Source organism: Acomys minous, assembly GCF_964271855.1.
Source record: "Acomys minous genome assembly, chromosome: 15".
Taxonomy (NCBI): Eukaryota; Metazoa; Chordata; class Mammalia; order Rodentia; family Muridae; genus Acomys; species Acomys minous.
Window position 1 is genome coordinate 79274407 of NC_140497.1, and position 16822 is coordinate 79291228.

The 16822-nt window shown below is 46.7% G+C and overlaps 1 protein-coding gene across 1 annotated transcript in view; it reads right to left on the reverse strand.

Annotated features, from left to right (window-relative positions):
* Window positions 1-456: 456 nt before the first annotated feature.
* Window positions 457-16822, reverse strand: part of SCD5 (stearoyl-CoA desaturase 5) — a gene marked incomplete at its 3' end in the record, with an annotated part of 102360 nt that continues 85994 nt past the window's right edge. The window contains 3 exon segments of the mRNA XM_084760557.1: window positions 457-561; window positions 565-647; window positions 3803-4035. Of these exon segments, the coding sequence (XP_084616683.1) occupies window positions 457-561; window positions 565-647; window positions 3803-4035 (421 nt within the window).

The window sequence follows — 16822 nt, forward strand, 5'->3', positions numbered from 1 at the left end:
AGAGTAACAAAACCCCTGTGCACAGCACAGCAATTGCAAGCCAGGAGTGTGCCTGCCCTCCCTTACCTCTCTGCTCCCTCAGACTGTGAGATTATAAGCACCACAGTGCTCATGAGAGGAAAGGAAAAGAAGTGCTCTCTTGGGTCACAGCAAAACAAGCCCATGTTCGCTCTCTCCCCTGTTAACATGTTTGAGCACATACACACAGCTGTCTATTGCATCATACATCCACATTCGAAAATTGAACCGTGGTTCTAACGTTGACTTATTTTTTCATTGATAGTTATAGTTGACATTATTTGAAACAAATAAACTTCCTCAAACCATATAGATTTCATCCCCCCCGCCCCCCCACCTCCTACCTCCTCCTACAAGCCAACAAACAAGACAAATTGTAAGTAAAAACTGCTGGCTGGATGCCAAGGGGAGCCACTGCGGAGAGCATGAGGGAAGGCTTCAGGCACTGCCATCACCAGTCTTGGCTTTGCGGGCCTCCATCATCTGCTTGGTGGCCCGTTTGCAATTGGCGGCCAGTCCAAGGAAGCACATGAAGTCAATGAATCAGGTGGTTGGGTTGAAATTTAAGCCAAATTTACTCACAGAGTAGTCAAAGGGGAAAGTGTGGTGGTAATTGTGGAAGCCTTCCTCTGGAAGACAAGGGTGCCTTGAAGTCACACCATTGCCACCTCTCTGCATGGGTGCTGTTAGGCTTTGCTTGTTTAACTCATTGTTTTTTAGGTTAGGATACAAAGCAGTCAGCTTCATTATAGCATCTTTTTTGTTGTTGTTGCTAAAGCTTTATTTATTATTATGCATATAGTGCTCTGCCTGCATGTACACCTGTAGGCCAGGAGAGGGCATCAGATCACATTGTAGATGCTTGTGAGCCACCATGTGGTTGCTGGGAATTGAACTCAGGACCTCTGGAAGAGCAGACAGTGCTCTTAACCACTGAGCCATCTCTCCAGCCCCCTTATTATAGCATCTTAATACATATGTGTCATTATATTCAGTTCTCAATTGTTTCTCCTCCTCAGTGCCTTCTCCTCCACCCAGGGCTTTGCAGCAGCTACTTCCCTCTTCTCCTGTTAGCTCCTTCTCTGCTTTCTTATTGAGTGTCCTTATTTCCCTTAAAAAAATCTCTCCTCTTCAAACGATCCCCTTTCTAGTTTTATGAATGACACGTATATAAAGATGCACACATCTGTGCATATATATTATTTTAAATGTAGGTTCTACACATAAAATAAAATACATGACACCTGTCTTTGTACGTTTAGCTTATTTTGATGTTTGATTCCAATCATCTTCCTGTGAATGTCACGAGTTCCCTTTGCTTTGTAGCTGCCTGAAATCCCATGGTGTGTACATATCACATTCCCTTATCCGTCTGTTGATGGACATCTAGACTGCCTCCATTTCCGGGATGCTGTTAATAGAGCAGCAATAAACACGGATGCCTGCATAGAGAGTTGTTTATCAGCTTTTAAGATCTGCCATGTTTAAGGCTGTTTCAGACTGTGTGTTCGGGCAAAAGACTTGGCTCCAGCGCTCGGAAGCATTCACTCAGTTGCTAGATGGGCTAAGTTGAACAGAGAATAGCAGCACAGTCACTCAGCGCATCACAAGATGCTTCCCAGCATGGATGGCAGACAAGCTGGTGCTCCTTCGGGGTTGCGATTCCAAGAACACAAGATGCTATTGATGCTTATAATCATCATATTATCCAATGGATCACTTTAGTTGATTTCTTCTATCTGAGGGGAATTTGTGTGTGTGTGTGTGTGTGTGTGTGTGTGTGTGTGTGTGTGTGTGTATGTGTGTGTGTGTGTGTGTCTGTCTGTCTGCCTGTCTGTGTGTCTGTATGTCTGTGTTCCAATACCTCTTGCCTTCCTTAAATCTCCCAGCACCTGGTGACCCCATTTTTTCCCTGCTTCTTTGAGTTTTACTTTTTTGAGATTCAACATATAGACAAGATACTGCAGCATCTGTCTCTCTGAGTGCTATAGCTTTCAAGTTCACTGCATATGACAGGATGCCCTTCTCCACTAAAGCTGAAGAATACTGTCTATTACACATTCACATAGCGTATTGTCTTTGGCTATGCCTCTATTGGTGGACATTCATTTGGTATCTTGGCTATTGTGAATAGTGCTTCAGTAAACACAGACTGCAGATGCCTCTTCAGCAAACATTTCATTTCCTGTGGATATACACCAAATTGTAGGCTTGCTGAATCATATGGCAATTTTGTTTTTTAACTTCCTTAAAAACTTCCATATTGTTTTCCACGATGGCTAGATTCATTTACAAAAGAAGAAGAGGAAGCAGGCTCACACAACTGCTATTGTAACTCTGGAGATGCTCTGACTTTCCCCTTCCTCCTTCCTCCCTTTAACGTTCTTGTTTAGCTACAGTTACTGGGGTTTTGTTGTTGTTGTTGTTGTGTGTGTGTGTGTGTGTGTGTGTGTGTGTGTGTGTGTGTGCCCGAGCCTTCACTGCTGGCCTGGATACATTCAAAGCAGCATGTCCAGCTTTTTAGGACTCATGCCTTAGCCATGCTGTTTGGCTCTCTGACCCCCATGTGCCTATGTAAGATGTGATGGCCCACGCTGTCCCCACTTCTACTTGTGTCCAGAATGATGCTGGATGTGGCTCTTCTAGTCGCAGCCTACGCAAGATACAAGGGGAGGAGAGAGAGCAGCAGGAAGGGAAAGAGAATTCCTCCTGCACTCCAAAGCCCCCTCCCCCTCCCGTCTAGAGACTCCACACCTAATGCTCGGCTTACTCCACCTCACAGTGCTGCTGTCAACACAGGCTGGCAAGACCTAAGGGTCTGCAGGCTCTTAATTGGATGGCTGATGAAACAGTCTCAGGAACTCACTAGCAAGTGACAGAGACTCCTCCTACCTGGCAGTAGAACCTCCCTTCCTGGCTTGATTGCCAGCTTTACCATTCGGAGAGGCACAGCTAGTATTTATGAGTCACTTACTTCGTGTCGAGCATAGCGCTAGGGCTGAGTACTAATTCCTATGCTCCTCATGCCTTTTAGCGAACTCCTATGATTATCCCTGTTTTAAAATGAGGACAGAAAGGCACAGGAGGGACAAGGAACTCCCCTAAGCCCGTAAAGCTGGCATAAAGGGAGTACCGCAGAAGGCCTATTTCATGCTAAGCAGCTGACAAGCACTGTGTATGAACTCCCTCACTCTTCAGTGAGCCGGGGAGGAGGGCAGGCCTACTAGCTGTCTTATTACAAATAAGAACACAGACTGCTGAGGAGCCAGACAGGGCCCAGAGAGGAAGTGGAGGACCCAGGATGCTGCCTAACTTGGACTCTGCGCTTACCTTACTCTTAGCTACTGGTCGCATGACTCTCTCTCCTTTCTTGCCGTTGCCTGCTTGACGGCTTTTCTTTCCTCTGACATATATGATTGGCTAGTCAAGTCTAGAGTAGTCAAGAGTGTCGGAGAGAAAACCGATTGCTGCTTCTTCCTGTAGGAAAAATTTCATGATGAAAGTAACTATTTCATCCCATTTATTGATCGTCTTCTGTGCCCCAGGTGCTGCACCAAGCGTTTCGTATGCTCTCCTAGGGAGACACTGCTCTTTCCACTTGACAGATAGGAGCGCTATAAGCTGATGACTTGCCTGACTAGTCTAGCAGCTGGGATGCCAAGGCCAAAGTTCAATTTCTCAGCACTCATCCACTCTCTTTCCTATAGCCATAAAACCGTCACTTCCATCAAGTCAATACCATCTGGGCTGCCATTCCCCCACTAGCTCTCAACACACTACTCACCAATGGCTCCCAGAGTGATGAATGGGTTCTGCCGAGGGCTTATATGCTTGTTATAAGGCCGCTTTCCATACATGTGGACAGCGCTGTTGACCAGCCAGGTGCCATTGAGGGCAATCGTATATCGGAGAATGGAAGCCAAGAAGTAGGAAGCGCACAGACTCTCTCCGCACATGTACCAGGGCACCAGAGCAGGGACCACAAAACACATGAGCACCGCGCTGACCCCGTAGTACCTATGAGGAAGAGCACCATGCCATCACTGGACACTGGATCTGGTGGGGGGTTGAGGGTGTGGTGGATAGTGAGCTCACATGGCCCCCAAGGTGAGGCAAGTAGCACAGTTTTGAGAAATGAGATGGGCAGGATGCTGGAGGAAATGGCCATCCTTTCAGTAGACTTTGGGAGAATCTCCATGTAAGATAGTCAACACCATGTTGGCCAACCCCACGCATCTCTGAGAAGGTACATTTATCTTGTTAACATGAGTCTGAGCTAGATCCTGGGCACCACTCCCCCCGCCGGCCTGATAGTCAGGCGTACTTGAGGAGGTTCAAGAACCATCCAGTATTTCTTAAATACTGGCGCATGATTCTGCATTAACTTAGTCTGGTAAAAGGTATATGCTTCGCCACTAACGGTGTTCTCTACCCCTCACACGTTACACTCCAAATCAGCACAAAAATAAACAACCCGGGTGTGTACGGTAGCGCAGGTTGTAAGCAGGAAGATGGAGCGCTCAAGGCCATCCAAGGCTTTAGAACAAGGTAGTGTCTCAGAAAATGACGTATGAACGCAAGCATATAGTCACATAAAAAGTAACCATTCAACAGGGGGTTACTGAGCTGGATGTGGCATTACACACCTGTGATTCTTGCACGCAGGAGGATAAGGGAAGATTGTGAGTCCGCGGCCAGCCTGGGCTACAGAGTGAGATCCTGTCATAAAGGCTCTGAAAGGAAAGTGGAGAAAGCACTAGTGTCAGCAGAGAGAGAGAGAGAGATGGGACACTGCTAACTAGAGGCATTTTGACCATCATGGACCTCTTTCTCTCCCTCTCTCTCTGCTTCCCCTCCCTTTCTCTCTCTCTCTGTTACAACCCAAGATTTTCAGAGCTTCCTCTCCTAGGCCTGCTGTTGTGAGACTCTAATCAGGAGAGTCTATTCCGGGAAGTGATCGGATGAGAGGCAGAGGCCAGTTCCATGCAAATGCAAGAGGAAGTTTATTGGTCCGAAGTGACGGGTCCACCTGCACCCGAGGGAGAGGGGACCCCAAGTAACCAAAGCACTGAGTTCTTACAACTTCTCTTAAAGTCAGATTTGTAACAATCCTATTGACTACTTAACATGACCTTTAATTCTATTGGGTGGTTCTAAAACTATGCCTCAGCCCGGAGGTGCTCCCCTCAGAGGGGAGCTTGTTGTTTTAACTGTCTCGGGGAGGTGGTGAGTCAGGGTAAGTTCCAGTTTGTGCAGCCTAGGACTGTCAGTTCTGCAGGGTGGAATTCCTCAGGGCCTGTCCCCTTTTTGACCCTGCTTCAAAACGGAGTTAGGTTGGATCTCTCATTGTGAGCCAGTATCTTGCTGAACAGTGGACTTAGCGTGCCATGGACCTACCTCCTCTCTTGCTCAACTCTCAGCAGATCCCAGGCAGTCATGCCAGTAGTCTCGTGCCTTAGAGAGCTGCCCTGGTCTCCCGCTGACTCCAACCATGTGATGATGCTCCGTGTAGAGTTGGCTACAGCCTAAAGGATTCAACCCTACTCAGAGCCCTCTGCCCCCTCCTTCTAAACTGGCCAAGGAGCTAGCTGCCTGCCAGCCACGGTTCCAGTTCTCAAAGCTCCACTCTGCCGAGGCTGTCAACACCCTGTGCAGAGAGAAGTCCTGCAACATGGCTTCCCAAACTCAAGAGAAAAGCTTGGGTCGTAGGCATCCCTGGCTGACATGGTCACATCTGGCCAAAAGTCCCCTTTTCCTGAGAAAGGGGTGCTACTTATCAAAAACAAAACAATATAGAACCAACCCAGCAACAAAACCTCAGACCATTCTTGTCCCAACAAAGCGGCAGTGGGTCCAACTGCAGAGCTGCCAAGTGAGTGTCCTTCCTGGGTCCTGTGAGACTTCTGCATGCACATTGGTGTAGATGAAAGGAGGAACATCAAGGGACCATGGCAAGTCCAAGTGGGATGCTCACATGATGAGATTTCATACCAAAAACTGTTACCCTCTGTGACTTTCAAACAGACTCCACAAATCTATCCCGTGTGGCCAAGAGGCCTCCCCCACATAGCGCCAGCCTATAGCAGCTGGTCTGCTCTTAATTACAGGCATCGGGCCTCTGGGCCTCAGGACCAGCCCAGCACAGAGATGGCGCACCAGCTTCCTTCCTTAATGACATTCAGTATAAATGCCATTGCCAGCAGCTCGCAGACAGTCTCCAGGAGTCTTCCAGCATGGAGTCCCTGCTCATTTTAAACTCCTTTCTTAAATCAGCGGTAGGGAGGAAGGCTGGGGAGGGGCCGTTGGTCTGGCTTTTTTCTAAATGGTTTTTTTTTTTTTTGCTTTTGTTGTTGTTGTTGTTGTTGTTGTTGTTTTTTAATGTTATAAAGCACCAGAAAGTGTTTAACCACTCAACTTGGCTACTTGCTAGCTATGTGACCCTGGGTAGATGATTACATTGTGCTGACCCTCAGCTTTCCCTTCTGTGTGACGCTGTCCTAACAGGTTTATTAAGTGCCTGCCATGTGCTGGGTTTCTCCCTTAGCCCTGAGACTCCAGTGACATCAACAGACAAAAATCCCTTTCCTGGTGGAACAAAGGCAGCCTGTCTAATGCGTCCTGATAGGAAAGGCAGATGCTACAGTACAGATGAAGCCCAGCACCCCTCCCATTAGTCATAAATACAAGAGAAACAGTGACGGAGAGGACGGCATGCTATCCTGAGGGTACCGTGAAATAAGGTGTCGAGGGATGGCCTATCTTAGACTGTGCCCACGAGGCAGTTTTATCACCTCTCCTTTGCAAGGGTGCTGTAGTGGCCCAGAGAGATGACGGGATATTCTCACAGCCACACTGGTACACAGCCATGCTCAGTCTCTAAATCCCAAGCACTTAGGACCTCAAGCACACCCTGTTGCTCAGCTAGCCACCCGAGGTCACACGATCAATGGAACCTACTCAAGGATGACCCATTTACCCTTGCCCCATAAGGTGTGCATATGTCAGTGAGCGCTGTTTCCTAAAGGTCAGACTCAAGGCAAACTCAAGTTGGGCTGGGCTCCCTACGCTCGGATGAACCACATTCTCCTTGCTCTTGGAGTCCGTCAGTTATGCCTGCTTGGTAGTCATCTCGGGATGTTCTCAGTCCCCTTAGACCAAGCAAGGTGCCTTGTGGTGTCCCAGTCTCCCAGCATTCACACCTGCTGTGTCAATAGGCCAGTCTCACACATAGATCAATGTTCTTAGCCCTGACTTCACATTAAAAGCAACCGGAGACTGTTGTAAGGCCATAGGGACCACACCAAATGAGACCCTCTGGTGGGCATTTCTATCCTTAAGACATTCCTAGGTTGTACCGATGGATGCCTACACTGTCTCCCCTGACGAAGTGTACTGATTTTGTTCGGGTCTTCATCCGTCCTCCTCATAGCCGTGTGCCGGGGAACGTTGATCCTATCCAAGTCAGGTCCTCACTGGCTCGAGCCTATTGTGATCAAAGCTACTTTGTCAATAGTTATTTTTGGAGTGGGCATGTAGCACAGGCGCGACTAACAGGGCCTGAGAGAGAGGACAACTTACCTAGGGACAAGTGATTCTCTGCCAGTGGCAGCGCTGCCAGCAACTGGGTTAAATGTTTGCATTCTAAGAAGGGGTCTGGGTGACATAGGTAAGGTCCCTCCACTGATTGAAAAGGCTCTAGCAGGCCCGAGTGTGGCAAACATGGCTCTTGGCAGGCTTTGCCTTTCTCCCTTATTCCTTCTGCCTTGCTAAAAACCATTAGATTACATTCCTAAAGCTGCCCACCAAGGTCTGTTCCCTTATGTGGCCACTTCCTCCTCCTGAGGCTGACCACCAAGGTCCAGCTATCAAAGTATAGTAAATTCAGCCACCAAAAGACCCTTTGGCTCACCTAATTAACACGTCCAATCAAAATTAATCAACTCATGCGGACACAGGTTCTGGAATTCTTGTAGAAACTTATCTCTCGGGTTGTCAATTAAGATTGCATACACAAGCCTGATTAAAACTATTCTTACACCTTTCTAGCAACAGGTTTCTTTGAGAGATTTCCTATCCAGAGCTTAAAAAAAGAACTAATTCTGACAATGAACTTCTAGTCATTTGTCAGTGAAACATGTAAAATGTAACAATAGGTAAGATTAGCCCTCATCTCATGGGTTTTGTCTTGCTTTGCAAAATCTGTACGCCTGACAACATTTTGGCTCGGAACTAGGAGAAAAACGTTTGAGATCACCTCAGGAGAAAAATCATAAGGCCAAGTCTAGAGGGAAGGTGTTAACACGGAAACAAGAATGAGCCACAGAATATAGCGGCTGCCCTCACAGATTTGAAACCAGAGACCGAGGTGTTTAATAGACATAAAAGTGCGCACGCTCTTCTTCCTGCTGCTTGGAGACGACTGCTTATGAGGAGGGCTTATGCCAGATGTTGGGGACGCTCTCATCCCAGGGGCTCACCATACCTTACCATGCCAATACCACAATTGGTATTTTAGTTCTGGACAAAGAGTTTATTGTCTAGAGACTCAGGGTGGTATATACCTGTAATCCCAGAATTTGGGAGGCTGAGGCAGGAGGATTGTAGGATACACAGTGAGAACTTGTCCCCCCCTCCAAAAAAAAAAATCTAAAAATACTAAAAGTTAAATTTTTTTAAATCCCATTTTTTCATAACAAATACAGTGACCCAGTTGGAGAGCACTGGCTACCCTGTGGCAATGCACAGAGGGAGGCTGACCTGTCTGTCGGCTGTTTCAGCTCTCCAGCATCTCCTCCTCATGTCAGCCAATCAAATGCAGCAATGAGACGTGAAGCCCTGAAACCAGCCCTGAGACCCAAACTGTGCTCTTATGAAATGAAGTCTGGATGTCTTTCTGACCTCCAAGCTGGGTTTGATAAGCTTAATGCTCTTTTCATTCTTTCAATGAAAAACAAACAAACAAATAATCAAAAACCTGCTGTAGCATTTTTTCTACTAGTTGGTTGCCCCTAAACACAGCAGTCCCAAACTGGTGGTAAGTGAGATCCTGACAGAGAAAATCTACTGAGTGTGGAGTAAAGGGAGCCACCTGCAGCCTCCTCACCTGGCAGCCTGAGAAAATGCGAGAAGCAGCGAACACCCCAACAGGTAAGAACAAGATTACAGCCCCATGGATATATATTAGTGTTGAGCAACGCGCTGCCCGGAGCTATCCTGATTAAACACACTTGCTTTTGTGATTTCACTTAAAGCCTCGCCAGAAACTCAATTTTCCTTCAATTCTTGCATCTTAGTGAGCACCAGGAAAAATAGCACGTGGGTGTTTACTAAGCATTTATTCATAGGGCAAATGACACACCCTGGCAGTTGAGAGGTGAGCGGGGCATGTGTTTGCATGCATAGCTTAGATGGGAGCTCTTGCATGGAGGTTGCTAGAAAAGCTTTGACTCTCAGGACTGCTTAAGGTGAAAATGGGTGTTGTCTTCATGTCCTAAATCTTTAAGTAAAGTCGAGAATGATGACTGTGTCCTCCGAAAGCTCTCATCAGGACCACTCCGGACCTAGCCTTGAGCCTAATGAGTCTTAACATCACTTCTTCAACATCACACCATGTCATCATTCCTGTGAACAGAGCCCTGTTCACCTGACCCCCCTGGAGTCAGATCCTGGCCTTCTGGCCGCATCTCCTCTTCAACAGAGGACAGAAAGTTGGCAAGCCACAGCCTCCCAAAGCATCTTTAAGAACTTTGCTGGGCAGTGGGGACATGGTGCAGTTGTGCCATCTTTCTGCGTTTGGCTTTGGTTGATTAGTTAAACCACACCAGGAAGAAGTAAGGTTGAGGAACCATTTGTCTTTGGTAAAAGCAATTAGGTTACTTGTCCCTCCAGCCTGGCTGTTCATGTCTGGTTCTTCTGTCTGTTTCTGTCCCCCTTCCCTTCCTTACCAGTTATCAATTGCCACCTGTAAATTATATGAACAATAGCCCAGCTGCTAATGACATCCAACACAGGATCACCAAGACAAACTAAAATCATTGGCAAAGTGATTTTTTTTTTTAAAACAGAGTGGCTGCATTTCCAGTGTCTGTCACCCATCCTACTTTCACTCCCCTTTCTGAGCTACGCTGACCACTGCAGGGGAGGACATAACTGCTTATCTTAGTCTGGGACCCGTGAGATTAAATGCAGTTTGTTTGTGGATTTCCACTTTTCTGGGGGACAAAAGCTACGGCTCTTACCTGACTGTCAGAGAGATTTGATGCTCATGAGAATGCATTTGTAGCATAACTGTGCTGTCTTTGATGACAGTGCTCTTGTTTTGCTGTGATTTGCTCTGTTTTAGGATTTACAGTAGAAATTTAATTCAGTTTAAAAGTCGGATTGTTTTAAAAGTGAGATTGTTATCCCCAATTTCTTTGAAGGAAAAAGGAAAAAAAGAAAAATTATTATAGTGACATTAGATGTGTGTGTGTATGTGTGTGTGTGTGTGTGTGTGAGAGAGAGAGAGAGAGAGAGAGAGAGAGAGAAGAGAGAGAGAGAGAGAGAGAGAGAGAGTGTTCCCTCATTATTCTATCCTATGTATGTGAAGATGTTGGGCTGTGGAGATAACTGCCAAACAACTCTTCCACCTCTGTCAGTGATAAGCAGCCAGTCAGGCTGGAGAGGCAAGAGTCAATGTGGTCGTCTGAGCTGCCTTCAGCATCCGTGAGCCCACTCCAGTTGAATAGATTAGGTGGGTGGGCCGTTGTTCCCATACAGGGCAAAAGCCAACAGGCTATCTGGCGTCGCTGCTTCATCCCATGTGTAAAAGGCATGCCCTTCACACCTGTCACGTGGGTCCCACTCCTGCGTTCAAGTGGTGCTGTGCCTCTAAATTGCAGAAGCCTGTCTTGCTTGGACCTGCTCTCTGCCGTGATTTCCTGCATCCTCGATGGCCTTTGGTGTGACAGTGCCAAGACCCCAAGGTTTTCCTGTGCACTGACAGTTGACATGCTCAGTCACATAAACTTACAAAAATAAATGTTTATGAGCAGGGATGTTGACACGTACCTGTAATCCTAGCACTTGGGAGACCAAGGCAGGAAGGCCACAAGCTCATAAGTCTAGAATCCACACTTAAGTCTGAGTGGCCAGTCTAAGCTATATAATGAGACCTTGCCCATACACACACACACACACACACACACACACACACACACACACACACACACACACACATATATAAAATGTTACTACTGTTGTTCATTTTTCTGCCCTAATAAAAAACCTTGACCTTTTTACATGACAGAATCTAAAGCCGAATTCTTAAACAGGACTCTCTAGAGGAACAGAACCTATAGAGTGTATCTATACTATAAAGAGAGATTTATCAGACTGGCTTACACCACAGAGGCTGGATGGCCCAGCAGTGCTGACCCGCATGCTGGGAAGACAGAGAAGCAGTCTCAGTCCCGTACTGACGGCCTGGATGATCCCTGGAGAGCGGCTGTCACTGAGTCCACAGTGAAGGTGTTCTTTACTGCTGAGCCATCTCTTCCAGCCCCTGACTTGGCCAACTCTTTTGACCCTTAGTACCACATATACACAGCTAAGCCGCCATTTCCATTTGCCAGTGTTCCCACCTACTGTATTTTCTCTGTCCCCCCTTGACTCATTTCTCTTAATCTGTGAAGAATCTGAAAACCAGAGATGTAAGTTTGTCCAATTTGTGTGCAGATCAAGAACATCTGGGTGAGCCCTAGAGGGTTTGAGATTGCATGTGAGTTTTATTCCTCAACCCAGGGGAAGTTTGTTAACATCTGTGCCAGAATGAGGAAGCTACCCTGCAGCTAAGTTAGCACTGGACAAGATAGCTCGTGTGTCGGCTTTGTTACATACACTTCAACCGTTTTCATCTCCAGACACCTCTTCTTCAGAATTTGCAATTACAGGAAGGAAATTAATTTTCGTTCGTAAAGCAAACGGTGATATCACTGGCTGGAAACCCTCCATAGGTGCTTCCCGGCACCTGCCATTCCTCAGCGTGCTGTGACTTGAGTTTTGCTTTGTTTCTGCTGGACCACAGACAGGGCTCTCTGGCTAGGTTCCCTGAATGGTGAGCTGTGCTGCTTGTCGCTTGGAAATACTGCTGTGTCCTGCTTGTTATGCAGGGGCCTGCCGGCAGTCCACGGGGAAGCAGATTACTGCTGAGGGGAATCCTGCAGGCAGGCGTGCAAGGCAGTTTCCCTCACAGTCGTCCACAGGAACAGAGGAAGTGGGGACACAGACGTGCTGCTGACAATTCAGGAGAAAGTCTCAGATTCCAAGCGAGTCAGCTGTGCTTCACATGCGGCTCGGCCCTGCTTTTAATACACACTTGAGTGGTTTGAATCTTATTCTCCTGCCATTGTCCCCTCTCCTGGTGGCAAAGGCATGAAGGGCTAACAGAGAGAAAATGTGCGTGTTCAATAGTCTTTATACTGTTAAGACCCCTCCCCTCCCCCACCAGAGCACCCCCCCCACCAGAGCACCCATGGTAGAGGTGCAGTACTGAGACCTCAATATCCTACACTTGACTTAAAATTGGCCACAGTCACTCAGTCTGGTCCAGCCACTCATTTGGGCAAATATTAATACAAAGCAGGTGAATGGTTCAGCATCAAAAACTCCAAGTTCTTAACTGAGTACAACTTTAAAGTCTATGTGTCCTACATACATATGCCTGCAATAGCAATTAGTGGGGGAGGGGGGAGATAAAGAGGAGGGATTGATTATGAACTTAAAGGAGAGTAGGGAGGGTATATGGGAGTGGGTTGGAAAGAAGAAAATGAAGGGAGAAATGATATAATCAAATTATAGTCTCAGAAGAAAAAGAAAACAAAAATCAAAATGTCTATTTGTGGGTTTTTTGTTTGTTTTGTGTTTTTAGATAAACAAGCTTTTGGGTTCTGTCTGCTAGAAAGACAGAACCACAGATCCACACATGCACACACATTCATGGAAACAGACAGACCGTCAGACACACACACACACACACACACACACACACACACACACACACACACGTTTCTTTTGGTCTTGATGGTAATCACTTGTGACCTTCTTTGGCATGTAAGGCAGCTAAGTGCAGTTTAAGGGAGCCGGATGGACGGCAGCAGGCTCTGCACTTCCGTTGAGTAGAAGCGTGCTCTGGCAAATCGCATCATCTCAGCCCCGGCTCCTTATCTGTGTGTCCCACTTGTATTATAGGAAGGGCAGTGGAAAGAGAAGTGTGCTTAGTGCCTGGACCTCTGAGGAGGCTCATCCCCAGCTGCTGGCAGATGGCAGTTGCTTTGGTTTCTCTTTCATCCCGTGTAATCCCTTTTAATCTTTGTAAATGTAGCATTTTGACTAAGAATTAACTCAGGACACTCTTTGCAAAAATGAGGCGTTCTCTCCCTAAGAGTGCAGTTTGCCCACACTCCTGTTAATTTTCTGAATTTAAGAGCCCACGGAAATATGTCTTTAAGACAATCAAGAGAAGGGGATGGATTTTCATTCTCAAGCTGGATGACATCAGCTATCCAGACATTGGGCATCTACTACGAGCCCCTCTGCTCTGGTAAGCATCACACTGGGCAGCTGCCCAGCCAGCCTCTGCAAGCTTTGGCTCTGTAGGCGTAAGGTTATTATATAATTCAAATGCTGATTTCTGTTCCCAACCTGTATATCTGGTTGCAATCTTTGTTCTGAGGATCTGCTTTCTCCATATTATATAAACACCGTTCCCCAATTGTTCCCTGATAATACCAATAAAGCAGCTTACAGCCAGTCACTGAGCAGCTGAAAGAATAGGGCTGGGCTTCCTGCCAGGCAGGGGAGGAGAAGTTAGGAGAAGAAGCAGGGATTCAGCCACAGGCAGAGGTCCAGGAGACATCAGGAGAGGAGCTGGAGCAGAGAAAGACACAAAATCAAGTATCCTGCGATTTTGGCAAAGAAGAAGCCAGATTAGTTTAGAGGGTTAAGGATAGAGAAATTGCCATTCAGCTGTTGTGTTGTAAAGCTTATAAACAAACAAATAAAAAATAGAGCCTCAATAATTTGCGTGATAGCTGGGTTAAGAGAGAAACTGAGAAACAAACACAATTATATAAAAACAACCTTAACAGCTCCCACGGCCCTCTTGCCGCATGCCGGGGCCACCTGATAGTTCCTGTGGTTAGCTGAGGCTGTCTAGGGAGGGCAAGACCGTGTGTATGGATATCCGCTCAGTGTGTATGAAAACAAAATTCAGTGATCCCTGTCAACAACGGTTTTGTGTTGTTTGGAAACAGACAAACAGTGTAAGGAATGTGTGAGGCTGCACTAGAGGACGCTCACCACTTACGAATGTAGATGCTATTGACGGGGTTGGTTATATAGCTCGTTGGTAGAATATTTGCCTGGCACAAGCAAGGCCCTGGGTTCACTCCTCACATGCACACATACAGAAAGAGAAGCAAGGACTTGGGTCCCTGAGGAGGATGTCATTTCCATAAAACTTCTGCAAGGACTTCCATCCACCTTGGTCCTTGCTAGCAGGGAGTAACCTCGGCTTCTGATGAAATCATTGTAGAGCTTTGCTTTTGATGAGAACAGAATATAAAAAACTGCTTAAGGCAGCTTAAGGCCAGGTCTCTGAAAGCAACAGTCCTAGGAAAGCCCTTGCTGGAGGCCAGAAGAAAACTCTGGTACTTGGTTCCTTCTTTTTTCTTCTCTTAAATGAGCACTTCCACCTAACACAGTGGTTCTCAGCCTTCCCAGTGCTGTGGCCCTTTAATGCAGTTCTTCATATTGTAGTGATATGCCCCGCAAACCAAAAAATTATTTCATTGCTACCTCATAACTGTAATTTGCTATTGTTATGAATCATAATGGAAATATCTGATAAAATATCTGATAGGCGGAATATCTATATGCAAGCCCCCTAAAGGGGTCACGACCCTCAGGTTGAGAACTCCTGACTTAGAAGCTATCTGTGCCAGTCTAGACTTGACCTTCCCCCTGGTGGACAGCATTGGAACTGCATCTCTGGAATTCCGTGATGGAAACAGATTTTATGTGTTCCCCAAGTTTCATTCAGCTCACCTCCCAAATGATGTTAGGGTCCCCCAATTAAGAGATCAATGTGACCTTTCCTAATGGAATCTACCTCTGGTCCTGGGTGAAGATAGGACGTTCTGAACTGCTTCAAAGATTAGAACATTATATATTTTCTGTATCTTCCATTAGAGCTTCCAGCTGGGCCTGTTGATCACATGACCAAAAGACAACCCCCGTGAGAAGGCTAACTCGCCTAAAGCCATGTTAAAGAGATGGAAGGAATAATTATCCCCTTAATGAGGATACCTTTTCTTCCTAGGAACCCCGCCTTCTGTGTACTCATTAAGAGAGTAGCCACCATGCAGCTTTGATAAACCTGCCTGCTGCGAAGTTGTGATGCTGCTTGCTGGTGTCCACGGCTGAGCATGCCAGCCTGCGCCCAAAGGTGTGTCTCTCCCTCCTGCTCTTCTCCATCTCCGACCTTCAGGCAGCTGCTGATATTCCTGGTCCTTTTCCCTCAAGATCTGGTCCTTGCGATTCTATTTTTAAATTATTCATTAAGGAGACTAAGAACCTAAAGGGGAAGTCCAAGTTTCCTTTTGCCATATGGCGCCCAATGTGGGGCTCTCCAAGGTGTCCAGGAGCACTTTCACGTGCAGACTGGCTGGTGGTAGCTGGCATCTCTGGCTGTTCTGCATACGTGAGTCTTTACTTAACGATCACAGTATAAGATCTATAAGGTCTGTTTCCTTTCTCCCTTTGTGTCCCCCAGACCTCTATGTACAGAAATGCTTCTGTTTATAAGCTTTCCGTTAAAAATGGTCACAGGTACGAACAATACAGAGTTTAGGACACCCACACTGCCCACTGTTGGCAGCCACACACTGCTGCGTGTCAGGAGTGTGGCAGCAGGGTTTGTACTCACTCTGAGTACATTTTATGTTCATCAGTGCACTGTCAGCTTGAACAATATAAAAAGCAGTGAGTGTCTGTTAAAACACCACTAAGAAGAGGCATATGCTTGGGATGGAAACAAAAGTAGAGATAAGTTTTCAAATTTGCAACGGTAGATATTTCAAGGGGCCTGCGACACAGTAGGAAAGAAAAGTTGAGACACAGTGAATAATGACTGAGAAGGAAAGAGTGGAGAATGGAAAAACGAAAAGGGCAAGTTGCTGAGATCGCAGCTAAATGTTAGCAGCTATGGATGCTCTCGGCCTAGGCGTTGTTAGTGCTGGTGATGGCCAAGAGATTGGGGGGACACTTAAGACAGAGCCTGTGGATGACACAACTGATGGAAGCCAAGTTGAGCTCCAGGGGCCTGAGTGCTGCACATCAGGCCACTGATGCAACAGAACAGCATGTGGTTGGATGGCAGTGAAGGCGAACCCATCCCTGCAGGAGTGAAGGCATTCTAAGAAGAGACACCTTGCCTCCTTCTTCAGCTATCAGACTATTGAGACAGCAACTAAAAACTCCCCTCAAGAAATTGTAATTTCTTTGGGACCCTCGTGCTGGGAAAGAGAAAGATTTGAAGTCTGGTTGCCCACTTGTCTGGAAAAACTGGTCTCTCAGGAAGAGATTTCAAAGTCTGACAACCCAAAGGACTGGCCAGCAGCCAGGTTCCAAGACAACGTGTGTCACTTGTGGGCAGGACCGTACCTGGACCAGAGACAGTGGTGTGTCACTTACGGGCAGGACCACACCTGTTCTAACACTGCTTAGCTGTCCTTCCTCTTGAACTCTATTCAACCCAAGCTGTCAT